Source organism: Salvia splendens, chromosome 3 (genome assembly GCF_004379255.2).
Source record: "Salvia splendens isolate huo1 chromosome 3, SspV2, whole genome shotgun sequence".
Classification (NCBI taxonomy): Eukaryota; Viridiplantae; Streptophyta; class Magnoliopsida; order Lamiales; family Lamiaceae; genus Salvia; species Salvia splendens.
The window spans coordinates 19,377,307-19,404,701 of record NC_056034.1 but is presented as its reverse complement, the minus strand read 5'-3'; the positions used below and the strand labels follow the sequence as shown (position 1 = coordinate 19,404,701).

The window sequence follows — 27,395 nt, the reverse complement described above, 5'->3', positions numbered from 1 at the left end:
AGATATAATCATTTTTTTTAGATAATAAATGAGAAATATATCTTCTTAATTTACCTCTCTTCCTTATAAATGCTCTAGTTACTTTTTAACTTGGAGATGCTATTAGCACTTCTCCACAGATATAAGACCTCGTGATCTCTGCGTAAGTGAAATTTGATTAATTACATAGATGCACCTAAAAGGACTAAAGTATAGAGAAGATATGAATGATGCAAAAGTACAAATAAAATTATTTAAAATAATTAATGCCAGTCCAATGACTCCAATCGTATTTAGAATAAAAATGCGAAAAGACTTTAGAATATTAAAAAATATCGTTAATGTTCAAACTAAAGGTCCATTTATACAGTTTATATAGAAATCATGGAATAAAATATGCTCGGTCAATGGATTTTGACCAAATAATAAATGTGACGAGACATCTAATTTTGTGAAATTAAATGATATAGCGTCAATTTACATTTTACGTAGATAAATGTAGTATATTCACTTTCTCAAATCCGAATTTCGGTAAGTGAGAAATAGTGGATTAAAATTGGGCATAATTAGCTTTTAACTAAAGCTTGAAAGAGCTTTAGTTAAAAGCCCACACGCGCGAGATGGGTGAAAGAGCCCACACGCGCGCGCGCCGCCGCCGCCGCGGGCCTCGATCTTGATCTTGATCTTGGACTACACGGCTGCCACGTGAGAAATTCACACGCTCCACACGCGAAAGGCACACTCCTGCCACAAGCTTGTAACCGCCGACGGTTACGAATGAGCCATGATGAGCCTTCATGGCTTGGTTGACCCTGCATGGTGGCTTGGCCTATAAATAGGCTAGCCATTCCACTGCATTTCACACACTGAATATCACAAGCATACTTCATCTCTGCATAGTCTTTTCGAAGCTCTGCCCTCTTCCTCTTCCAGTTCACCGGAGCTCGTTCTAACTGCGGTGTTGCAACGAACGAGACGTAACTGTTTTATCTTCGGGGACGACGCGCCATAGCCGAGAACACTACCGGGGCGTATCTCGTCTTGCGTAAAGAGGCCTTCCTCGACTCGGCTAAGTTCATCTTTACGGTTTCAAATTTCTTTTGTAATTTTCGTTTTTGTTTTTCTTTTCTTCGATCTTCTCTCGGGTTGTATTACGCCCGGTTAGTGTTTTTATAGCTATATCTCCAACAGTTTAAATGTAAACACATGCATTGTGTAGATTCTCATCCAAGTAATAGATTATTTAATTATAATATTGAATTAAACAAAAAAGAATATAGTAGCAGTAGTTTGGAGTTGGGCAATTGATGTGCAGCGTTACAGCTTGTTCCCGGATGGCATGTCGTTCAATATATGACGCATGGCCGTTTTCTCCTCCGGCGGTTATGCTTTCTTACAGCATCTCATTATTTCCTCATTGCAATCTCACCTCAATAAATACCCATACTAAATACTAATACCATTAATTCATAAAAAAAACACTGAAAAATGAATATCACTACATCGGTAGAAAGCAGCGGCATTTGGGAAACGCAGGCATATTCCCTGAGCTATGTAGTAGTGTTAGCCATATTGATCTACTTTTTCCACAAACCCCGAAAGGTCTACCTGATGGACTTCAAATGCTACCAGACCCCCGCCCACCACCGCGTCACCGCCACCACCTTAGCCGAGCACATGGAGCTCATCGGCACCTGGTCTCAACAATCCATGGATTTTCAAAACAAAATGATCCAACGGTCCGGCATCGGCAACCACACGTGCCTCCCCGAGGGCATGCACAAGTTCCCGATGGACCACTCCCTCTCCGCCACCATCTATGATGGGGTACGGACTAAACAAGCCCAACAGCAATGACGGCCCATCAGCCCGAAGCCCAAGGAAGAGTATGAGTTCGGCATGACCAAAGAGTTCGGATGAGTTCGGCATTACCAAAGAGTTCGGCCTCAGCCTACAGCTCGGTAAAAGCCAACCAATCAAGCTCTGCTCTCAGGTCGGCATCAAGCTCTACTCTCAGATCGGCAACCAAAGCAGTTCGGTCTCAGTATTCGACCGAACAAGGAGTTAGTGGACCCATGCAGGATTTCCACAACTTCCAACACACCCACTACCACGTGGCGTCAACTCAGGCCACGATCTTAGGCCATGACCTACACGACCTCCACGACCTAGAGTGATGATGTAAGCCACGATCTTAGTTCAATGTATAAATAGAACTTAGATCTGGTAGAAAAGGGTTAGAATCTCTCTAGAGAAATAATCATATAGCAAGTCTGTGTTGTAAGCTGTAATTCGCAGATCAAGCAATACAAACCTGCCCCCATTTCTCCCCGTGGACGTAGATTTACCTCAGTAAATCGAACCACGTAAAATTCTCGGTGTCGTAATTTATTTTTACGAGCATTTATCATCATCAAAAATTCGCGGAATCATCACTGGCGCCGTCTGTGGGAAACAGAGAACCAAATTTGTGATAAAGCGAATTTTTGACCATTTTTTCAACCCAAAAAATGCATACCAGATCGCAGAGTACCCGTATTCCTGCCCGTGAGAACCAGGAGGAAGCCAATCCATCCCATAGGTCGGGAAAACAGCCTAGGGATAAATCCACCACCAGTTCTCATGGTGGAGGAACAAGCCGCTCCAAAAGCCGTCACACCGAGTCTTCCCAGCAGCCCGATTTGAACGAGGCTGTCAAGCTGTTTTTGGCGGAAAAGCAGGAGGAATTCTTAACCTTCCTGCAGAGAAGCCAAAAGCAGCCGGAGGCGAAAACGGCGGATTCTCTCTCTCCCTCCATACGAGACAGTCACTACCCGCAGTAGTATCATGTCTTCCAGAAGAAAGAATCCTCGGTACCGGAATCACAGGAGAACTCCATCTCCTCCATACCGAAGAAATGTCGGGTTCGCCATGTACGGAGCATTGAGGACTCCGTTCTCGGACGATATTACCCGAACTTCCCTACCACAGAACTACCGAACTCCGTCGATGACCTATGACGGACTCGTGGATCCTCATGATTTCTTGGGACGCTATCAATATAACATGGCGAACCAGGGTCTCAACGAGGTCCACATGTGCAAGCTGTTCCCCGAGCTGCTCATCGGGAACGCCAGAAGGTGGTTCGACAGCCTTCCTCAAGGCAGCATTAGATCCTACCGAGATCTAATGGATGCTTTCCACAGGAGGTTCTTTCAGAAAGCGGAAGCCAGAAGCACTTCGGCTCAGCTGCTTTCTATACGTCAAGGTCGCGACGAAAAGATCAGCGATTTTATGACGAGATTCCACAAGGAATGCCTACAAGTAGATAATCTCAATGATCTACTTGTCATTTCGGCATTCCAAAATGGAATCCTGCCCGGAGCTCTCTACAGAAAGCTCGTGGAGTGCGGTCCGCAAACAGCTCAAGAGATGTGGGACATTGCGGACAAGTTTTCTCGTGCCGATGAGGCAGACCGTCGAAAACGGTCTTTAGACAGCTCATCTAGAGAAGACAAAAAGAAGCCCGGTCATAGCGATCAGAGGCATCCTCGCCGAACACCTTCTCCACTAAAGGAGAGATAGCGGTCATCCGAGGTGATCGAAAAAGAGCAAGTGAATGTTCGCAGATTGCGCTTAAAAGTGCCGAGCAATCAGTTCGGCACCATCAAGCATAGCAATCACAGCAGCCGGAATCAGAGGCCGGCGAAATGACCGAAGTCACACCGGAGCCGAACTCGATGGTGTACGGCACTGAAGCCGTGATTCCGGTTGAGATCGGCATACCCAGTCCCCGAACTCAATTTCTCCTCAGAAATGAATGGTGACGGACTGAGAGCCGAACTACATCTGGCCGAAGAAAGAAGAGAATTGGCCTGCATAAAAGCAGCCAAGTACAAGGAGCAAGTAGCCCGGTATTATAACCAAAGGGTGAAAAAGCTGCAATTTCAAGTGGGAGATCTCATCTTGAGAAACAACGAAGTAAGCCGAGCAGAAAAGCTGGGCGAACTCGAACCCACATGGGAAGTTCCATATCGGGTGTCAGAAGTCCTCGGCAAAGGGTCTTACAAATTGACTCACGTGTCAAGAGCACAAGTACCCCGAACATGGTACGTTTCCAACCTCAAAAAGTTCCATTTGTAAGAGACAGTCCGGTCAATGTGCTTTCTTTGGTTTGCTTGGTTTTTGTTCGTCTCTATGTGCTTTTTATTTGTCTATATGCGTCTTGTCTGTCTATGTGCGTGTCGTCTCTTACAAATGTTACTGAGGTATCTTGTTCTTCGAAGGCTGATCCCCTTCTTAGAACATATACAAGCTAAACGATTGTGAGTCAAAGCTTCTACAGAAGATACAAGACCACAATTCAGCTTAAACAAGCGGTTCGTCCGAAACGAGCTGCAACAAGCCCACGATTGTGCGTCAAAGCTTCTAAAGAGGATACAAGACCACAATTCAGCTTAAACAAGCAGTTCGTCTGAAACGAGCTGCAACAAGCCCACGATTGTGTGTCAAAGCTTCTAAAGAGGATACAAGACCACAATTCTGCTTAAGAATCAAGCACTTCGTCTGAAACGAACTGCAACAAAAGTCCGATTCTCGCGATAAAACTTGCCTGAATTAGGACAAGGGAAAGTCCAATCCACGCGATAAAACTCGCCGAATTAGGACGACCAAGTTCGGTCAAAGCAGTTTACCTCATAAGACCGAGGACGACCATGTCTAGTCAAAGAGGTTTACTGCATAAGACCACTTCGGTTAACGGGGAAAGTCCGATCCACGCGATAAAACTCGCCGAATTAGGACAAGGGAAAGTTCGATCCCGGCGACGAAAATCGCCAAATTAGAACACAAAGACGAGTCCGGTCAAAGATGTTTATTTCATCAGACCAAAGACGAGTCCGGTCAAAGATGTTTATTTCATCAGACCAAAGACGAGTCCGGTCAAAGATGTTTATTTCATCAGACCAAAGACGAGTCCGGTCAAAGATGTTTATTTCATCAGACCAAAGACGAGTCCGGTCAAAGATGTTTATTTCATCAGACCAAAGACGAGTCCGGTCAAAGATGTTTATTTCATCAGACCAAAGACAAGTCCGGTCAAAGAAGTTTACTTCATAAGACCGAGGACAAGTACGATGAAATTTTTTCGCTAAGCTGTAAATACACAGTGTTAGAAGCGAAAACAAAAACAAAATTTCATTTTCAAATCTTGTTCGGCACACAACTCCGCTACCCTACAAGATGGCGTTACGCTATTACAAAGGACTATTCTACTGTCCAGGGTTGCTAAAGTTGAGCCATCTATTCACAAAATCCTCGTGAAGCTGAATTCGGGCGTTCCAGGCAGCTGCAGAATAAGCAGGTCGACGAGATGCTCTAATCGACCTGCCACCTCTTCTCTGAGCCCGGGAAGCCCTAGCACCTCGGCGGCGAAGAGTCTCTTCACGAAGCATTTGTCGATCTTGCTCACTCATAATCACAGCTCCTCTACGAACTTCAGCCTGTTCTCGTCTTGACGTTTCCGGCTGTTCCAGAGTTCGTTGCTGACTTGGAGTACGGTTTTGAGCAAGTGAATCAAAGGTTTGATCTGGAGTGCGAGCATCTGTTGGCACGATATGCCGAAGGAATCTTTCTATGGAGGGGCGCCGAGAAAGAACAATGTTGTACCGAGAAGCCCAGCGCCGCAATGATGTCACGACTTGTTGGCAAGCCGAGCTCTCCAGCGCATTGTTCCTCCGGAGTACATTATATTCCTCCCACAGTTCGTCAACTCGACTCTGAACATCTGATATGGTCATTCCCCCGCGCACACGGATGTAATCCTCGTACGCAGTCCTCTCAGCAATGGTCGTGTTCAGCTCGGCCTCCAGATCATTCTTATCGGACTCTAAGTCCTTATTATCGGCATCCAGCTTCACTAAACGAGCCAGAAGCTCGTCATTCTTCGTCTGATCGGCTATAGCTCTTTTCTCAGCTTCGTCTAAAGCCGAAGAGTACAGCCGCTTCCAGTGAAGTACCTCCAGCTCCTTGAGAGTTAAGAATACAAAGCAGCTACGTCAGTTCGGCATTTCAGCTTACCGAGCAGGTAGTAAACCACAACAGGAGTAAGAGAGTACGAAAGGCTATACGAAGACACAAGAGCAGAAAGAAGAATTTTTTCATTCATAAGAAAAAAATTTTTTTTATACAAGGAGGGCTTCAAGGCCATTTTACATAAAGGAAGAAACTAAACTAAGAGAAGGGAGACGAAATCATACTTCGCTAGCTTCGTCTCCACCTTCTCGGTGAGGTTCAGCTTCCTTCTCATCTGCTTCAGCTTCAGCCTCTGCCTCCTTGCTCTCCTCAGCCTGCTCGGCGCCACCGTAGCCGATCTGCTGCGTCTCCTGATCGGCTTCCTTCTCCGGATGCCCGGCCCGCTCGACTTCGGCCTCCCGCTCCAGCGGCTCGGCCTCACCCTCTCCGTTGTAAGTCGAAGCGGGTGAAACGGGTCCCACGGAGGCAAAGATAGCCTCCAGGTTCTCGTCCCGATCAGCTCGACAACTCCGGACTCGGTCTGCAGAAAGCAGGACCGAGGATGAAGCGAGCTCCTCAAGGAGCGGCAGATTCTGAAGCCGAGCTGCTATCTCTCGGCTGTACAGAGGCAGCACGACATCGGCCCCCTGCTCGCCCTTATCGGCAATTAGCCTTACCAGGCTACCGACAAAGGCCGAGAACTGGCTGCTCAAAAAGAGTTTCTCCGTGTAAACACGGAGAGCCTCCCCTTGGGCAACCACGGCAGCAGCATCGCTCCGCTTCGCCTGCTCTCGCTGGATGACGAGCTGGTTTTTGGCAAACTGAGCTTCATCCTGGGCCGAAATCCTAGCAGCTCTGGCCTTCTCAAATTTAGCCTCAGCCTGTTCGGCCCGATGACAAGCAGCCGCCAACTTCCTCTGCATCTCGGCATAGTCATTGGACGCTTTGGAGAGTTCGACGGCGACGAGCTTGGAGAGCATATCGTTCCTCTGAAAATGGATAAGGAAAAAAGTCAACAGAGGGCACCAAAAATACAGGACAGAAGCCAAGCCAAAGAATCAAGAAGACAATTCACCTCGGCGAAGTCCGTGGGCCATAAAAATGGCTCACAGATATGCTCCGAAGGAGGCGCCAAGACCACATCTTTCTCTGGCGCTCTCGGGGGCTTCTGGGTCCTCCCCTTCCTACTTGCCGAAGTCGACTCCGGCTTCTTTGGACCCGAAGAGGTCTTTTGCCTCTTCGGATTCTTCTCGGCATCAGGCGCCGAGCTGGTAGCCTTCTCTTTCTCCGGCTCCTTAAGCTCGGAGGACTTTCGGATAGCCTTATTCAGCATGAACACTGCCAAAAAGCAAGAAAACAAGGTTAGTTTTCTTCGTTAAAGCAGTAGAGCATAAAGATAAAGAGAGATCCTCACCCTCGGCCTCTTCGTCCGAAGACGAGATATTGAACACGAGGTCGCCCTTGACGAGCTCAGTTTCCGAATACTGTTTCCTAATCATAGGAATCTTATTGAGCTCGCCCTCGAGCTCGGCCAACGGTTCTAACCGAGGATGGGGAATCACGGACTTCGGCCTTCTCCAAGGAAAGCCCGGAGCCGAAGTCCTATTATAAAAAAAGAAACGGTTTTGCCATTTCGGCCACTTGGTTCGGCAGAAGGCCCTAAAAGGCTGTAAGGGGATCAAGTAGAACCAAGATCCCTTCCTTTTAAACTGGAAAAAATTAAGGATTGCCCTCAGAGACAGATCCTTATCTAGCCTACGCAGTTCGGCAGCAAAAGCCGATAAGTGCCTCCAAGAGTTCGGAGTCACCTGACCTAAAGGGAGTTGAAAAAAATCAAGAAGCTCTACAAAAGGTGGGGGAAGAGGAAAACGAAGCCCGCATTCTAAGCAGGCTTCGTAAACGGTGGCATAACCCTCCGGCGGGTCGTTAGCCCTATGATCATCGTCGGGAACCACCGCCTTCCCCCCAGGTAAAAAATATTTCTCGTGAAGGGATATCACAGTATCCTTACTCAAGATACTGTGAAAATACTCTACGGTCTTCTCCCCGGATTCTTTCCGGCTAGAAGACCCCTTATCCCCTTTCCTACCGCTACCCGACACCGAAGAAGAAGAAGAAGACATTTTTCTTACTTTTTGAAAGTGAAGAAAGTCTGAAGAAGCTCTTGAAAGCGGAAGAAAATTTCTCGAGAAAGAGAGAGTATAGAAGACGCAACAGCAAAGGTGTTCAAATGAGGAAGAAAGAGCATATTTATCAGATTCGGCGAAGATTTCAAAATCGTCGCACCGTTTCGAATCCCACCTTTTCAGGATTCAACGGCCGGATTTTACTGTCGCATTTAATGCAGTCACATGCAAGGCACGTCCCCTGACGTCAGCCTCCCCCGTACCTTTATCCAGAATGCCGAAGTGACTCGCTTCGCCGAAGTGATTCGCTTCGTCTTTCGGGGGGGGTAGTGATGGGGTACGGACTAAACAAGCCCAACAGCAATGACGGCCCATCAGCCCGAAGCCCAAGGAAGAGTATGAGTTCGGCATGACCAAAGAGTTCGGATGAGTTCGGCATTACCAAAGAGTTCGGCCTCAGCCTACAGCTCGGTAAAAGCCAACCAATCAAGCTCTGCTCTCAGGTCGGCATCAAGCTCTACTCTCAGATCGGCAACCAAAGCAGTTCGGTCTCAGTATTCGACCGAACAAGGAGTTAGTGGACCCATGCAGGATTTCCACAACTTCCAACACACCCACTACCACGTGGCGTCAACTCAGGCCACGATCTTAGGCCATGACCTACACGACCTCCACGACCTAGAGTGATGATGTAAGCCACGATCTTAGTTCAATGTATAAATAGAACTTAGATCTGGTAGAAAAGGGTTAGAATCTCTCTAGAGAAATAATCATATAGCAAGTCTGTGTTGTAAGCTGTAATTCGCAGATCAAGCAATACAAACCTGCCCCCATTTCTCCCCGTGGACGTAGATTTACCTCAGTAAATCGAACCACGTAAAATTCTCGGTGTCGTAATTTATTTTTACGAGCATTTATCATCATCAAAAATTCGCGGAATCATCACTCGCTTCGTCTTTCGGGGGGGGTAGTGATGGGGTACGGACTAAACAAGCCCAACAGCAATGACGGCCCATCAGCCCGAAGCCCAAGGAAGAGTATGAGTTCGGCATGACCAAAGAGTTCGGATGAGTTCGGCATTACCAAAGAGTTCGGCCTCAGCCTACAGCTCGGTAAAAGCCAACCAATCAAGCTCTGCTCTCAGGTCGGCATCAAGCTCTACTCTCAGATCGGCAACCAAAGCAGTTCGGTCTCAGTATTCGACCGAACAAGGAGTTAGTGGACCCATGCAGGATTTCCACAACTTCCAACACACCCACTACCACGTGGCGTCAACTCAGGCCACGATCTTAGGCCATGACCTACACGACCTCCACGACCTAGAGTGATGATGTAAGCCACGATCTTAGTTCAATGTATAAATAGAACTTAGATCTGGTAGAAAAGGGTTAGAATCTCTCTAGAGAAATAATCATATAGCAAGTCTGTGTTGTAAGCTGTAATTCGCAGATCAAGCAATACAAACCTGCCCCCATTTCTCCCCGTGGACGTAGATTTACCTCAGTAAATCGAACCACGTAAAATTCTCGGTGTCGTAATTTATTTTTACGAGCATTTATCATCATCAAAAATTCGCGGAATCATCAATCTACGAGATCCACACCGTCTTCTTCCAAATCGTCCACAACCTCCTCACCGACAACAACGTCCATCGACGTCATCATCACCAACTGCAGCCTCACCTACCCGACCCCCTCCCGGGCCTCCATGGTCGTCAACAGGTTCGGCTTCTGAAGCAACGTCAAGGCCTACAATCTCTCAGGCATGGGGTGCAGCGCTGGCATTCTCGCTCTCCATCTCGCTAGGGATGTTTTGAACGTGCACGGAAACTCCTTAGCTTTGATTCTTAGCATGGAGTCCGTCGCCGTCAACTTCTACAAAGGGGATACCAAATCCATGCTCCTTTCCAACTGCTTGTTCCGCATGGGAGGCGCCGGGGCCCTCCTCTCCAACCGCCCCCCGCTCCAAGTACGAGCTTGCCCACATCGTCAGGACCCACCTCGGGGCCAACAATGCCGCCTATTACTGCGTAATGCAGCAGCACGACGCCCAGGACCACACCGGCGTATTACGCAGGTATCAGTAATAAATGAACCACTCATCCACCAGTTTGATAAAGTAAAATTCACATAAAAAAAATAAAAATTTACTCCCTCCGTCTCAATAAATATGAAACATTTAGGTTTCGGCATGAGATTTTATGTAGTGTTGTTCTGTTTGTTAATAAATAGAGAGTAAAGTAAGAGAGATGAAAAAGTAGAGAGAGTATTATTTCTATTTTAGGAATCGTTTCATTTTTGGGACAAACAAAAAAGGAAAACATTGCATTTTTAATGGGACAGAGGAAGTACTAAATTAGATAGTACTCCCTCTGTCCCTGAAATTTTGTCACATTTTTTCCATTTCCGTCCGTCCCACAAAATTTGTCTTATTTCACTTTTTACTATTTTTTGTAATGGACCTCACATTTCACTAACTTATTCTCACTCACATTTTATTATCAAACTAATAATTTAAAAGTAGGACCTACATCCTACCAACTTTCAACTCATTTTCCATTACATTTCTCGTGCCCGGTCATACTCTGACAATTTGGGGAAAGGAGGGAGTAGTTTTTAATCTAAGGGACTAATAATAAAATGAAATAATTAATTCTCCCTTTATCTCATAAAAATATGTATATTTTCCATTTTTGTCGTCCCATAAAAGTAAGAGCATTTGAATTTTAGGTGGCGGGGGAGGCGCTGAAGGAGAACATGACGGCGGTGGGGAAGGTGGTGCTGTCGTACTGGGAGCAGGTGGCGTACGTGTGGGGAGGGAGCGTGCCGGAGTTGAGGAAGGGGATGGAGCATTTCTGCATCCATGCGGGAGGGAAGGCAGTGATCGAAGCGATCAGGGAGAGGCTGAGGCTAAGGGAGAGGGACGTGGAGGCGTCGAAGATGGCGCTGTGGAGGTTTGGGAACAAGTCGTCGTCCTCCACGTGGTACGCGCTGGCATACTTGGAGGCGAATGGGAGGTTGGAGACAGGGGACAAGGTGTGCCAGCTGGCGTTTGGGAGTGGATTCAAGTGCAACACCGCCATTTGGAAGTGTGTCTCTCCACCTAGGATTCAAGCTTCCAATGTCTAGTCTACTGATATCCATATGTATCCTCTTCATCTCCCCCATCACCATGACTTCATTAATTGTTATTATATATATATATAGAGTCGTGATCATATGATAACCTCTAAATATCGTAATAACCCTATAACCAAATCTGGACCACACATATTTCTAATCATGCGGTTGAGATTCAAACTTAGATTTATTTCATAAAAAAAGCGCGGGGGTAAAACTATCATTTCCCTCATTTAATTTCTAAATTTTGCCAAATATCACGTAAAATGATAAAATGATATGTTTATTGCATAGAATGATAGTTTTTCCGGATAGAATGATACTCTGAGTTGATAAAATGATACTTTTAACTGACTGATAAAATGATAGGTTTATTGCATAGAATGATAGTTTTGCCGGATAGAATGATACTCTGAGTTGATAAAATGATACTTTTGACTGACTGATAAAATGATAGGTTTATTGCATAGAATGATAGTTTTGCCGGATAGAATGATACTCTGAGTTGATAAAATGATACTTTTGACCGACTGATAAAATGATAAAATGATAGGTTTATTGCATAGAATGATAGTTTTGCCGGATAGAATGATACTCTGAGTTGATAAAATGATACTTTTGACCGACTGATAAAATGATAAAATGATAGGTTTATTGCTTAGAATGATAGTTTTGCCGGATAGAATGATACTCTGAGTTGATAAAATGATACTTTTAGCTTATAAATGTTAGGTTTACTGCATAAAATGATAGTTTTGCCGGATAGAATGATACTTTCAGCCAATAGAATGATAGTTTTGCCGGGTAGAATGATACTTTCAGCCGATAGAATGATAGGTATTTTTGGTGTATAAAATGACATTTTTGTTTAATAAAATGATACTTTTACCTGATAAAATGATAATCTAAGCGGATAAAATTACAGAAACCTTATAAAAATGATAGTTTTTCCGGATAGAATGATACTCTGAGTTGATAAAATGATACTTTTAGCTTATAAATGTTAGGTTTACTGCATAAAATGATAGTTTTGCCGGATAGAATGATACTTTCAGCCGATAGAATGATAGTTTTGCCGGGTAGAATGATACTTTCAGCCGATAGAATGATAGGTATTTTTGGTGTATAAAATGACATTTTTGTTTAATAAAATGATACTTTTACCTGATAAAATGATAATCTAAGCGGATAAAATGACAGTAACCTTATAAAAATGATAGTTTAGCTGAAGAAATTGCATATAAGCTGATAAAATGATACTTTAACGTGACAAAATGACATAAAACTGATAAAATGATAGTTTTGCCGGATAGAATGATACTTTCAGCCAATAGAATGATAGTTTTGTCGGGTAGAATGATATTTTCAGCCGATAGAATGATAGGTATTTTTGGTGTACAAAATGACATTTTTGTTTAATAAAATGATACTTTTACCTGATAAAATGATAATCTAAGCGGATAAAATGACAGTAACCTTATAAAAATGATAGTTTAGCTGAAGAAATTGCATATAAGCTGATAAAATGATACTTTAACGTGACAAAATGACTTAAAACTGATAAAATGATAGTTTTGCCGGATAGAATGATACTCTGAGTTAATAAAATGATACTTTTGACTGACTGATAAAATGATAAAATGATATATGTTAGGTTTATTGTATAGAATGATAGTTTTCCTGGATAGAATGATACTCTAAGTTGATAAAATGATACGTTTGACTGACTGATAAAATGATAAAATGAGCGAAATTCAGAAATTAAATGAGCGAAATTTGGATACGTAAATTTTATCATGAGCGAAATGACATATTTACCCCCGCGCTTTTTTTTATGAAGTAAATCTAAGTTTGAATATCAACCGCGTGATTTTAAAAATGTGTGGTCCAGATTTAATAATAGGGTTATTACGGAAATTGGGGTTATCATTATAATGCACCCCTATATAGGGTCTTGTTAGGTTGAGATTTTTTAGCTTAATTGAGAATTGAGATGCATTTTCAGCCACTCATTTTGAAATGTCAACTGCAAGTAGATTATGTCAACTAATGGGTATTATCGTCATTTCATTTCAATAGCCAGAATATCAAATGTCAACAACTCGTATTAAAATGTCAACAACTAAAAAAAATTTAATTTTTTTATTTTTTTTTAATTTTTTTTAATTTTTTTAATTTTTTTTTTAAATTTTCGCGCGATGTCAACTACTGAGACATTATGTCAACTACGATGTGTAGTCTGCACATCAAATGTCAATAGCTCTGCACATCAAATGTCAACAACTTATAATTGACATTATATATGTGTAGTTGACATGAATTGTATATGTAGTTGACATTATATGTGTGTAGTTGACATGAATTGTATATGTAGTTGACATTACATGTGTGTAGTTGACATGAATTGTATATGTAGTTGACAAAAATAAAAAAAAAATAAAATAAATAAAATAAATAAAAAATAAAAAATCAAAAAAAAATAATTTTTTTAAAAAAAATAAAAAAAATATTTATTAAATAAAATATATGATGAAATTACAAATATGCCCTTTCACAATTAATTAATGTAAAAATATTTTCCATGTGGCAAATTCTGGACCACTCATTTAATAAAAATGAGTGGCTTATAATGCATCTCAATTCTCAATTAGGCTAAAAAATCTCAATTGATCACAACCCCCCCTATATATATATATATAGAGAGGATGATGATCAAAGTATATCTAATATTAAGTGTATAATTAGAGAATAAATCTCAGCCACACATCTTATTACTCCAAATTAATCTTATGGCTTAAATAATCTTGCAGATTTTTTACAAAAAATAATAGCCAAAGGGCATTTTTGGAATTTGAATTTCTCAAATGTATCAACATGAATTGCCTTATGCGCAATTTGTACAATCTGAATCGAATTCAACTTACGATTTCTTCCAAAAATATGAAATTCAAAATTTGTTCTTCATCATGAATCGTCCAGATTTGTTCTTCATCGTAAATTGTGTGATTCCTAAATTATTCATCTCACTTTATTTCAGATTTCTGACCGTCTTCATCGTGTATCGTCCAACGCGATTGATCATCCACGATTTGTTCCTCCAGCGTGATATTTTCTGATTCATTAATCACGATTCATTCATCCATTGCGATTGATCAGCCACGATTCATTCCTCCAATATGATTGATCAATCGTGGCTAATCAGCGACATCCGAATCCTGATCACATGGATTCAATTTCGATGCGATCGTCGGAGGATTATTTCGATATCTAAGATGAGTTCCATTTTCAAGCTGCATCAGCTGCTGGCCCGGCCCGGCGCGGTTGAGAAGGTTCTGAATTTGATCAAGGCGATGCGGCCGAAGATCGTGACGGTGGTGGAGCAGGAGGCGAACCACACCTAAAAGGTTTTTCGTGAAATTGTTTCTGATTATCTGTAAATTTTGTTTATTGTTAGAGTGAGGTTTCTTTGATTTTTTGTTATAGTGATCTATTTTGTTAACATCAGTGAAGTAAAAACATGGTTATAGTGATGTGTTCCACTGTTAGAGTGATGTATCTTTGATTTTTTGTTATAGTGATCTATTGTATTAACATCAGTAAAGTAAAAACATGGTTATAGTGATGTGTTCCAGGGTTAGAGTGAGGTTTCTTTGATTTTTTGTTATAGTGATCTATTTTATTAACATCAGTGAAGTAAAAATATGGTTATACTGATGTGTTCTACGGTTAGAGTGAGGTTTCTTTGATTTTTTGTTATAGTGATCTATTTTGTTAACATCAGTGAAGTAAAAACATGGTTATAGTGATGTGTTCCACGGTTAGAGTGATGTTTCTTTGATTTTTTGTTATAGTGATCTATTTTGTTAACATCAGTGAAGTAAAAACATGGTTATAGTGATGTGTTCCAGGGTTAGAGTGAGGTTTCTTTGATTTTTTGTTATAGTGATCTATTTTATTAACATCAGTGAAGTAAAAACATGGTTATAATGATGTGTTCCATGGTTAGAGTGAGGTTTCTTTGATTTATTGGTATAGTGATCTATTTTATTAACATCAGTGAAGTAAAAACATGGTTATAGCGATGTGTTCCACGGTTAGAGTGAGGTTTCTTTGATTTTTTGTTAGGGTGATCTATTTTGGTAACATCAGTGAAGTAAAAACATTGTTATAGTGATGTGTTCCAATGTTAGAGTGAGGTTCCTTTGATTTTTTGTTATAGTGATCTATTTTATTAACATCCGTGAAGTAAAAACATGGTTATAGTGATGTGTTCCACGGTTAGAGTGAGGTTTCTTTGATTTTTTGTTATAGTGATCTATTTTATTAACATCAGTGAAGTAAAAACATGGTTATAGTGATGTGTTCCAGGGTTAGAGAGATGTTTCTTTGATTTTTTGTTATAGTGATCTATTTTGTTAACATCAGTGAAGTAAAAACATGGTTATAGAGATGTGTTCCAGTAGAGTGATGTTTCTTTGGTTTTTTGTTATAGTGATCTATTTTGTTAACATCAGTGAAGTAAAAACATGGTTATAGTGATGTGTTTCACGGTTAGAGTGAGGTTTCTTTGATTTTTTGTTATAGTGATCTATTTTATTAACATCAGTGATGTAAAAACATGATTATAGTGATGTGTTCCATGGTTGGATCGATGTTTCTTTGATTTTTTGTTATAGTGATCTATTTTGTTAACATTAGTGAAGTAAAAACATGGTAATAGTGATGTGTTCCAGGGTTAGAGTGATGTTTCTTTGATTTTTTGTTATAGTGATCTATTTTGTTAACATTAGTGAAGTAAAAACATGGTTATAGTGATGTGTTCCAGGGTTAGAGTGATGTTTCTTTGATTTTTTGTTATAGTGATCTATTTTGTTAAAATCAGTGAAGTAAAAACATGGTTATAGTGATGTGTTCCACGGTTAGAGTGAGGTATCTTTGATTTTTTGTTATTGTGATCTATTTTGTTAACATCAGTGAAGTAAAAAACATGCTAAGAGTGATGTATTTCATGGTTAGAGGGATGTGTCTGTGAAATCTAACAATTTCATATTAGCTATCAATTTCGTCAACAATCAAACAAACACCTACACGAACAGAGCAAAGTCGCCAGATTTTGAAACTAAATAGGCAATTTAGGAACTGGAAGCGGATGCTCAGCCGTTGGATTCACGAGGCGATCGCTGGGACCGCAGAAGCTTCCGTGGTTCATCCATGGCTTCCTCTGCCACCTTTGTCTGCCTGCCGCTGCTTCGCCGGAAGCGATGATCAGAAGAAATTGAATCAATTGATTACCTAGCTAGGTTGCAGGAGAAAGGCTGCCACCGGTACTTGAGGTAATTCCGATCGGGACAGCGGTATTTGAGGCAATTGAACTGGTCGTCGATGGAGGGGCAGGAGGAGAAGTCGTAGAGCGGGTAGGAGGCATCGTACACCCATTTACTGAGGAAAATGTTGCAATTGGCGGCGCCGGCGAGGGCGCGACGGGTGGTGTTGAGCTCGGCGGCGGAGGCTGAGGAGAGAAGGAAGAGAGGGGAGAGGAAAATGAGTGTGAATAGAAGCCCCATTTTTTCTGAAATTAGAGTTGGAAATTTGAAGGAGACAGTTGGAGTTGAATATGGTTTCCAAATATGCCCTTGTTAATTACTTTTTATTTTAAACATGTAAAAATAGCTAAGCCATAAGATTAATTTGGAGTATTAAGATAGGTGGCTGAGATTTGTTCTCTAGTTATGTACTTAATGGGCACTTTCCCTAGATCACTACTCTATATATATATATAGAGAGAGAGAGATGTATTCATTTCCTTATTGTATCTTTTATTCTATTGTTCTTTTTAATCTCGGCCATTCATTCTGAAGATCTAACGGCCCCAAATAATGCCAACTTATGTTAAATTAAATCATTAAAAATTGCGAGAAGGCTATTTTAGGGAATCGACGTTGGTGGTTGTTATGGAAAATCACATGATTTTCTCTTCCAATATCATCGGTTATTTTGAATGGAGATCACGTTCAATTTGTGGTATCTTCCAAAAATTTATGCATCTGCACTCCACAAATATCATCGCGCCTGAAGTTCGTCTCCGGATTTGGTTATTGAAGAAAACCAGTCGTTTATATATTGAATTGCAACGGTTCGTCGTCGATTTCTGGGTGTGCCTCGTTGGTGTTTGTTATTAATTGAACAATGGAAGAAGGTACATATCGTTTTTGTTCCAATACTGTGTTCGCCTACTTCTTCGCAGATTGCAGAATTTCTGGTGTAGTAAATCGTATGTGATTTATGGTTTTGTTAACAAAAGTCACGCATACTATAGTAAATTATTAGGTTCACTGCGCAATCGTATTTGTTTTTTTGGTGTTGTTAACAAAAGTTCACGAGTTTCATTCATTGGTCGAAGGTTGAGGGGAGCCTAAACCCTAGTTACTTTAGTATAATTCATAAACGTAATGTACAGAGTCTAGCATATAGTGTTTGTACGGAGTTATGTAATGCATAATCTGTGATGTATCCTGTAGTATAATGCGTAGTTTAGTTTCTGTAATGCATTATTTGTGATATGTAATCAACATTTATCTTGACCCGTTTAATATAAGTTTTGTCGTGTATCGATGTTTGGCGAACGATTCTTATTTTCCCTAAGGGCTTGACAAGCCTAGGGGCTAGGGTGTAGTATGTTCTAAGTCTAAAAAACTGTGTCCAAATACACGAGCTGCAGTAATTCATCTCGGGTTGCACATGCATAGCGCGTAGGTATTTTTTACAATAGATATACATAATCTACATTTTTGTATAGTATAATGCGTAGTTTAGTTTCTGTAATGCATTATTTGTAATATGTAATGAACATTTATCCTGACCCGTTTAATTTAAGTTGTGTTGTGTTTCGATGTTTGGCGCACGTTTCTTGTTTTCCCTAAGGGTTTAACAACCCTAGGGGCTAGGGTGTAGTATGTACACATTAATAACAACGTTAATAAAGACCACGAGTTTTAGTTATAAAACTAGGGTTTTGTTATAATCGCGGCTATGGACTCATTTTGACGGATTTACATAATGTACATATTATACATAATAATGGTTGTCTTAGGTGCATTAATTGGCAGAACATGAATTGTAATGTACATGTTTGCTGACCCCTTTGTATTTTTGTTTATGTACAGTGGTGGTTGTACCTGAATGTTCTCCGGAGTTGAAGCCTGTCGTCGGTCAGAAATTCCAATCCGTGCTTTCACTTTTTACGATGTATATGCCCATGCTGTTGGTTTTGATACTCGCAAACAAGCGATGAGAAAGGTGGATAATGTCACAACCTGGTATCCCGTTGTATGCAATAGGGAAGGCAAGAAGAAGTCGGACGAAGATGACCACTTGAATGCCCGGTCTGGTTTCTCTATCAAGCGCATGAAGTTATCTAAGCGTTGTGGTTGTAAGGCTAGTATATCTTTCAAGTTTTTATCTAAAGAAGGATTGTCAGGTTATATTATTCAGGAGTTTAACGAGGTTCATAACCATCACATGGTTGAGTCGGAACATCAGCAATTTATGTCAAGTAATCGAAAGTTGGATGATGTACATCAGAAATTCATTCTTGACTGTTTCAAGGCTAATATAGGGCCCACACTTACATTAAAGGTGTTGAAGGAAATTCTCGGTGACCTAGTTGGTTGCACTGTTGGGGATAGCAGGAATGCTTCGCGAGACATCAAAGCATACGCACATGGATTTGATGTGCAAATGGTGTTGGATGATATGGCTAAGAAGAAGGAGATGTCCGAGGCGTTCACGAATCACTACGAAGTTAATGCTTCTAACCAGTTGGTTGCTCTATTTTGGTGTGACGGTTTGATGAAGAGGAATTATCACATGTTTGGTGATTTTGTGGCCTTTGACTCCACGTACAACACAAACAGGTATAAACTCCATGATGTCTATTGTACATTACGTAGCATAAAGTTGTACATTACACCTTGCATTATAACTATTTATTTATGCATTACTAATCACCTGACGTTGCATTATGCGTTATTGACGTTGCTGACGACACATTACTATGTGATACGCAGGTACTGTATGATCTTCACTCCTTTCACTGGAAAGGATAATCATGGTAGACCTGTGACCTTCGCGGCCGGATTGGTGTGCAGCGAGAAAACATGGGCATTTGCTTGGTTGTTCAGACATTTCGTCGAATGCATGGGTGTAGCACCCAAGATGATTGTGACAGATCAGGATTTGGGCATGAGATCAGCTATTGAAGAGGTTCTAGTTGGCACTCGCCACCATTGGTGTATGTGGCATATAATGCATAAGTTGGCCAGCAAGGTACCGAACAGGTTGCTGAGGGACGACGAGTTCAAAAAGGAATTCAATGCTTGTGTGTGGTCGGACCTGGTAGAGCCAGACGAATTTGAGGAGGGTGGAATAGATTGGTTGGACATCATCGGCTGGAGAACATTGACTGGTTCACCACATTGTATGTGTATAGGCATTTCTGGATACCGACGTACTTCAGGGATTTTCCTATGGGATCGATGATTAGGACTACGAACATATCCGAATCAGAGAACAGCTTCTACAAAAATTTTCTGAAGCCCCTAGCTAACATAGCTTAATTCTACTTGAATTTCAACCATGCCCTTGAATTCCAACGGAACAGTAGAACAACGTTGAACTACCACGATGCCACTGCCCTACCCATACTAGCCACTACTATGCCATTCGAGAAACGTGCTTCCACGCTGTATACCGACAGTATGTTCAACAAAATACAAGAAGAAATTGTTGAGGGTAATGAAAGATGTCGCGTGCTTGGATTTTCATCCGGAGAAATGGTTGACACCTACAAGCTTGGGGACAGCAAGCGCAATGCATATGTTGTCCGTCATGATAAGAATGATGATACTTACTCGTGCGAATGCAAACTATTTGGTCGGCATGGTTATTTGTGCATCCATATCTTTTTTTGTTTCAGAACAATGAAGTGAAAAAAATCTCAGATAAATACTGTGAAAGCCGATGGATGAAGACTCCCTTAGCCAAGGTTGTACATGGGGAGTTTCCGGATCCCCTGCCTACCTGTTCCACCCTTGACGATAGGCAAACTGTGTCTAAGTAGGCGATTTCGATGTTCTATGGGTTTCTTAGACGATTTGAGACCGACATTGAAGTGCTACGTGCATTCGTAGGTGGCGTCGAAGAACTTGGCAACTCTCTTCAAGCCGGTACTCCGTCAACCTCCGCCTCTGAAAAGAGGCGGATGGTTGAAGAGTTTTATGGTATGGTAAGGCCTGAAGTAGTTGAGGTCCATCCCGCGGATGTCGTGAAGACCAAGGGCCACGCTAGCAGCTCTGTGAGCCGTCTGATTTCGAAGAGAGAGAGGGCTATAAAGGATGCGACTAGGCCTCTTAGACGGTGTAAGGCGTGCGATGAGATGTGTCATCACGACTCCAGGAACTATCCATTGCTTAAAGAGATGGCGATGGAGAAAGATACGCGGAAGGGCAAAAGGCCAGCTTGACTCAGTTTCGATAAACACAACATCACTGATTTTTGTTGGTCCTAGTCGTCTTGTTTTTTGAATGGTTGTCATAGTATTCCAAGTGTCAACATCTTGTTTCTTGCATTAGTTCACTGTTTTCGTTCATTATTGTATTCTATATCTTCAATTACTCTATATAACTGTGAGATTAACTAAGTGAAGTACCCATGTGCCCATTGATTCTTCGTATTGCCTACAACATTCAAAATAATGACAACTTCTCGATGCATTATGCAAGGTCTCAATCAAATAATGCACATATCCATATCACATATCTATATCCACTTTTGACAAACAATGCATCCCAGAACATAAATAATGTAAAATTTTAATTGACTGGTGCGCACAGTGATAATTAACTGATTTAATCTCCCAAGTACAAAAGAACTTAAAAAACTAAAAACACGTATACACAATAATTATCATAATGCATACTATATTGAAAATAATGACAATTGCTTTACACATAAGGCACAACCTCAAAAAACGTAATGCACATACTATATTGCTGAATAATGGCACATACCCCATTCAAAATGCATAGTCCTAAAATCAGTGTCTTATAGCAAAACGTACATAAAAAGTTGTTATAAATATACCACGCCACAAGGTGGCTGCGTCCACTTTCCATCACGTGTCTACTAAAAACCTTACAGTTTTAAATAATCAATCAAGCTATCAAATAATCCACGAGCCTCCATCACCCTAGCCGAAACTCTCACTCCAGCCCATAATTCTCGACCCACTGTTCGAAGTTGAACTTCACCAGTCTCTCTCTCCAATACCTCGTTGCTTTAGACTGGTTTGCGGCACCTCTGGTGTTGTGTGCACAAGTAAGGAGCTTCTTTGCAAACTTGATTCTAAACATCTCTAAGCTTTTTGTTCCTTTTGCGCTCAGCCCGCAATCTCAATCCTTCTCCTTCTCCCCGAAGTACGTATCCATATAGTGCATGACGTACACAATCGTCTCCATTGTTACTATGTTGTTCTTCCATGGCATTGTCACCACATGGGTACGGCAGCTTTGTACCAGCCCTACCATTTTCGGTTCTTTGCACTTGGTAAGTGCATCAGCCATTAATTTTGTCTACAACAAATAGAAAAAGTGTGTAAGACATCAATATAATGTAAATTTTGTGTACTATGATACAACAAAACCGAGAGACCGCATTACGTACCAGAAGAGAGGGTGCGTTGCCATATTTGACGCTGAAGGATCCTTGAGGTTCTGCCAAGTTGTGGTCTATTATATTCATTTTCCTATCTTGGATATCGAAACACACCACGTACTGATGTCTTTCACCCCAAATTGGGAAGAAGAACTACACAATAAAGGGCACATTAAATGAACTTTTATTTTGTACAATACAATTGATTCTCAGAGCCATTAGTTTATAATCAAACTCACCATATCGTACTTCCCCCACTGATAGCATCCCGCGCCAAGTGCTTCCTCGAAAAGGATGGTCCAGAAAGAATCAAACTGCCCTGTTGTGTAAATGAGTTCATTATGTTGAAGTAGAACATCAATTTGGTAATAAGAGTATACAAAATATGTCACTCACACATGGCCTCGTGGAGAAGAAGAGTCTGGACACCGTCTCCGGTGCCTTGAGATTCTTCATGTTATTAAGGTAAGAGCTCCATGTGTCTACAATGGTGGGCTGATAGCCTTGAACGGTGCTAACGTCAGGAACTCACTCTGCACCGTTTGCTTGAAATTGTCTTCGTAGACAATGGCATCCCTGCATAGCAATAAAACAAGTAAGCAAATCTACCCAATGTGCCAACCAAAAAAAAACAAACCAGATTGACGCATATGTCTCGGCTGTGCTAAGGACCCAGAAGTATAGCTCCTTGTCAACGATGTTGGCCTTGGCTGTTAGTTTAACAGCCCGCTCGTTGAAAGGTGACCGCACAGCCAAACTGGCGTTCTTCACGCGGGCTGTTTCCACGTTTTCCTCCTCCTGCAAACAACATATGTTCTTAACACAACTAAGCATCATCATCAACAAAATGTAAAACTTTTATTCCCATACCACTTGTCCAGCCTCCTCCGAATGGACCTCCTTCTGCTTTCCTTTCCCTTGCACAGCCGCAGTAAGTAACGGCACCTCTACACCGATCGCACCCTTTCCGGCCCCAGCGATCACAATCCCCTTCTCCTTAGCTTGGGGAGGTTTCTGTTTGCACAAAACACAAGCCACGTTATGAATACGACCACAAAAGACAAGTATAGGTAATGCATAAGTCATAACTAATAATGCAAAAGTCATAACAAATAATGCATAAGCCATAACAAATAATGCACAAATAGCAATACAGTGTATACTTACAACAATACAGTGTACAAATAATGCATAAGTCATAACAAATAATGCACACAACAAATTAAATAATTTATAGATTAATAAAATAATGCACATAGTTATCTTGCATTCACCATCTACCCCACATCACAAACCAATTTGTTAAATAATGGCTCAATATTTACAAGAAAGGTATACTATAGTTTAGCATCAACCTTTGCCATGGCAGGCGGTTTCCCCCGCTCATGCTTAGCAGCCCCATCCTTAATGGGGTGTGCTGCCTTCTCAGCCTGACCCTATGTTGTAAACTCAGTCACACATGAGATGTAAAGAAGAAGTAGTTGCAACAATGAAACAGAAACAGTTTATAATGCACTGAATTTTTAGTTTGTGCACTCCTTGGCTCTCTCCTCTGCCCCTTCTATATGTTTTGTTGCCTTCACAGCCCTAGTTTTTGTTCTTGCCACCTTCCCACTTCCACCTTTCGTAATCCCACTTGGATCATGAACAGAGTCACCTACTGAATCAGTCCCCTGCATAATATAACCAACAATTAAAACAAATCCATAAAGTAAAAACTTGTGACTGTAAAAGTGTTTAGGTTTTTAACTGGTACGCTTGCCTTGCTCCTCAAGCCACCGACTACCACCATGTCTGATGCTACATCTTAAGTGTGCACTTCAACTGGGACTTCAAGTCCGGCAACATCACCTACTGGATCAGGCATGGCCGAGCCTCCTTGATGCTCTTCAATTCCCGACTGATCAACAGCCGGGGCAAAAACTATTCTGTCATCAGGTTGGGGAGCTACACCTCCTCCACAGCTCACCCCTGCCTCATGGGTTTGATGTGTAGCAAACGGGTCAGGGCAGTCAAATCCATCCAACACAAACGATGGCCTTGCAAAGCTGGTTGTGATAGTCTTCTTCTTGTCGTACGCGGCCATCATCTTCTCCATCTCGTCTATCCAATCTTTATTGTACTCCTCTTCGTCGACCCTTGCCTGGGTCAGCATTGTTGCGATCTCGTCATTTCCCACCACTTCTTGCTCTTCAATTCCCAACAGTTTTCTTCCAATTTGACTCCCCACACGGAAGCAATCATCGTCCGGGAGCTCCACGGGTATACTCTTAAAATCATCGACCCACATCGAGACTGCGTGGGCCAGCAATGAGCTCGAAGCGATGAACTTGTCTCTAATCCGCTTCGCTCTGTGCAGGCTTGTAGATGAGCCATCTCTTCCACTCACAGTTGCCCGCCTTCTAATTTCCTCTTCCTCAAGCAATCTCTTTTTATCCACCCGGGCCTCTAACCTCCCCGTGCCGAATTGGTCGCGCTCCACGTCCTCTCGTTGCCTCAGGGTCTCTGCTGTCCACCCCTTCGTTGTCGGCCAGGCACGGATGACGCGCCTCTGGATGTGAACCACGCGGTCCACATAAGCGCACTGATATTATTAGGCAAACAAAGTAAATGGTCAATAATACAAATTAATATACACATAATGCATGATATGTAGAGGTTTAATGCTACATATTAACCACAAAATGCATGATATACAGAGGTTTTAGTGGCAGTCATAGGATTCCACAGTTCGTCCGTTTGCCCAGCTGGGGTGAGTGGCCTCGAGGACGGAGAGCACATAACCACACCAATTCATATTCTTTATCTCGTCTACATCGTCTATGAAATGTAGAATCTTTGGCTTGCAGTTGTCGTCGCTGGGGGTCTCTATCAATGCATTCCCTAGGAGGAACATGAAAAGCTTCTTGAACTCTTCCACGCCATCAACTTCAGCCATCATGAGCTGCGATATGTCCTTAGGGGTCATCTTAAAGCGACCCTTCTGACACCTCTCGGCCACCATGTCGTTAAAGGCGAAGTTTGTTTGTTTGTCCACGGGCCTTGAGATCGGGGTAGGCCCTCGCGGAAACCCCAACGTCAGGTGGACGTCTTCCTCGTCTAGGGTCAGGGTCTCACTCCCCGTAAGCTGAATTTGGCATCGGGCTAGATTTAGGGTGTTCAACACCCAATATGCCAGATAACCAGGGATTTCCTTTATGTCAAAATGAAGGATCGCCCCAAATCCAATTTCTGAAACAACCAACTTTTGTCTTGGACTCAACTATTTCAAGCAACTAAGGAATTCTAATGGGGTTCGTCGACAGTAGAGACGATCGCCTTTTCTTCCTCTAGGGTTCTTTGGCTCACCATGATCTCCAGCCGTACTTGGGCCTACCTCAGCCAATCTATCCCTGAATTTTTCGCAAGTGCTACCGAAATTACATCGTCGGCCGCTTCGTCGATGTCGAGTCTTAGCTGCTTCTTTGATATGGACCAAACAACATAAAACATCAGAAAATTATCATTAAAACATAATACAACATGATATGCGCACTTTGAATCTTCACTGAGTTGATTAACCAATATAAACAATACCTCTCATAATGCCTAATATACTCCAAATAATGACAATTACCTGCTACATAGTGCACTGCCTAAACTAAATAATGCACATATGTAATCTTCACTGAGTTGATTAACCCATATACAAAATACCTCTCATAATGCATAATATACTCCAAATAATGACAATTACCTGCTACATAATGCACTGCCTAAACCAAATAATGCACATATGTAATCTTCACTGAGTTGATTAACTCAAATACAAAATACCTCTCATAATGCATAATATACTCCAAATAATGACAATTACATACTATATAATGCACTGCCTAAACCAAATACTGCACATATGTAATCTTCACTGAGTTGATTAACCCATATACACAATACCTCTAATAATGCATAATATACTGCAGATAATGACAATTAACAGATTCATAATGCACTACCTAAACCAAATAATGCACATATGTAATCTTCACTGTGTTGATTAACCCATATACACAATACCTCTAATAATGCATAATATACTGCAGATAATGACAATTAACAGATTCATAATGCACTACCTAAACCAAATAATGCACATACATATCTTCCAATAACCACAAATTCCCACAACAGCAAAAGTACCGGGTACATAATGCAAAATATTAAACAAATAATGCATCCCAATACATCAATAATGTAAATTTTAGATTTCTAATGCACACAAAACAGTCATGCAATTACCCTTCCAGACATTAACCAGATATGAAGATGAATGCACACTGCAAGCCTAATTGATGTCGAACAACTGAAGCAATTATACACTTATTTTATACACTCAATCAACTGACGCAATTATACACGCAGTTATACTTGCAGCTTGAGTAGGTTGAGAGCGCGACGGACGACCTCGTTTAGTCATTGTGAATCTGTCATAACAAAAAGAAATAAGATACTCAAATCCATCCTTTTAAACCCAAAACAATGTCTGTGCTTCGGAGACAGAGAAAACCCTAACCAAAACAACTACTAATTTATGAATTTTGAAAATCAAAAACTAGTCGATGTTCAAATCTTTGCTTTTCGTGTCTAAAAATTCATGAATTCGGCTTCTAGTCGGCCTTTTTCACACATACCTTGTCGACTTGGTGAATACCACAGCACCGGTGTTGGTGGTTTGGGTTCGATGCTTGCACTGGTGGAGGGTGGGTGACGGGATCTAGGAGAGTGATGTTAAATTTTCCGTCGACTTCCGGCTGAGAAAATGGCTACTGTGTGAAAAAATGGGCGGCTAGGGTTTGCTGATTAATGGAAGAAGGGGAGAGGGGGAGGCGGAAGAGTGGAGAGGAAGTTAGAGAGTGTTGAATGACAGAGAATTAGTCGATGGAGGGGTCGTATTCATCAGATTGCTTAAATTGCGGACCTTCCATATTCTAGCGGTTCCAATTTTCGTTTCTTTACTAAATTACCCTTATAATGCACAAAATCAGTCTTATAATGCAACGCGGGTTTGATTAACAAGCATCCATCCGGACCGTTGATCAATCAGATCTAACGACCCATATTTAGAAGAATAAAGGATCTAAAGGATGAATAGGAGAATAAGGCTCCCCTATATATATATATATATATATATATATATATGGGAGCGTTATTCTCCTTTTCACATCTTAGATCCTTTTTCCTTCTTAATATTACGCGTTAGATCTAAGGCATCAACGGATCAGATTGATTCTATAAAACTGGTTCCGTGTTGCATTATAGAAGGTGGTTGTATGCATTACAGGGTTATTATTGACATTTGACGGAAAAAGTAACTGCCACATTTTGGTATCTGCGAATAATGCACCACATGGTCACGAGTAATGCATATAATTGACTATATAATGCACAATATGTGAACTGCAATGCATACGAATAAGATGTACCATGTTAT

At 41.5% G+C, this 27,395-nt stretch overlaps 2 protein-coding genes across 2 annotated transcripts; both read left to right on the top strand.

The window, feature by feature from the left end:
• Positions 1–9,860: 9,860 nt before the first annotated feature.
• On the top strand, positions 9,861–11,224 carry LOC121796703 (3-ketoacyl-CoA synthase 7-like). The gene is made up of 2 exons (XM_042195497.1): positions 9,861–10,064; positions 10,826–11,224. The coding sequence occupies exons 1-2, from the start codon at positions 9,861–9,863 to the stop codon at positions 11,222–11,224; spliced, it is 603 nt and encodes a 200-aa protein (XP_042051431.1).
• Positions 11,225–18,394: 7,170 nt separating this feature from the next.
• On the top strand, positions 18,395–19,757 carry LOC121796702 (protein FAR1-RELATED SEQUENCE 5-like). Its single transcript, XM_042195496.1, has 3 exons — positions 18,395–19,128; positions 19,282–19,609; positions 19,704–19,757. Exons 1-3 carry the CDS (start codon positions 18,395–18,397, stop codon positions 19,755–19,757), a joined length of 1,116 nt encoding a protein of 371 aa, XP_042051430.1.
• The last annotated feature ends 7,638 nt before the right edge of the window (positions 19,758–27,395 follow it).

What these genes read in the sequence shown, in the direction of transcription:
- LOC121796702 (XM_042195496.1), top strand. Translation starts at nt 18,395, where the DNA reads ATGTTCTCCGGAGTTGAAGCCTGTCGTCGGTCAGAAATTCCAATCCGT. An exon ending in TCCACGTACAACACAAACAG is followed by an intron (nt 19,129 to 19,281) that starts GTATAAACTCCA and finishes TGTGATACGCAG; the next exon opens with GTACTGTATGATCTTCACTC. An exon ending in CTTGTGTGTGGTCGGACCTG is followed by an intron (nt 19,610 to 19,703) that starts GTAGAGCCAGAC and finishes GTATGTGTATAG; the next exon opens with GCATTTCTGGATACCGACGT.
- LOC121796703 (XM_042195497.1), top strand. Translation starts at nt 9,861, where the DNA reads ATGGGGTGCAGCGCTGGCATTCTCGCTCTCCATCTCGCTAGGGATGTT. An exon ending in CCAACCGCCCCCCGCTCCAA is followed by an intron (nt 10,065 to 10,825) that starts GTACGAGCTTGC and finishes TTTGAATTTTAG; the next exon opens with GTGGCGGGGGAGGCGCTGAA.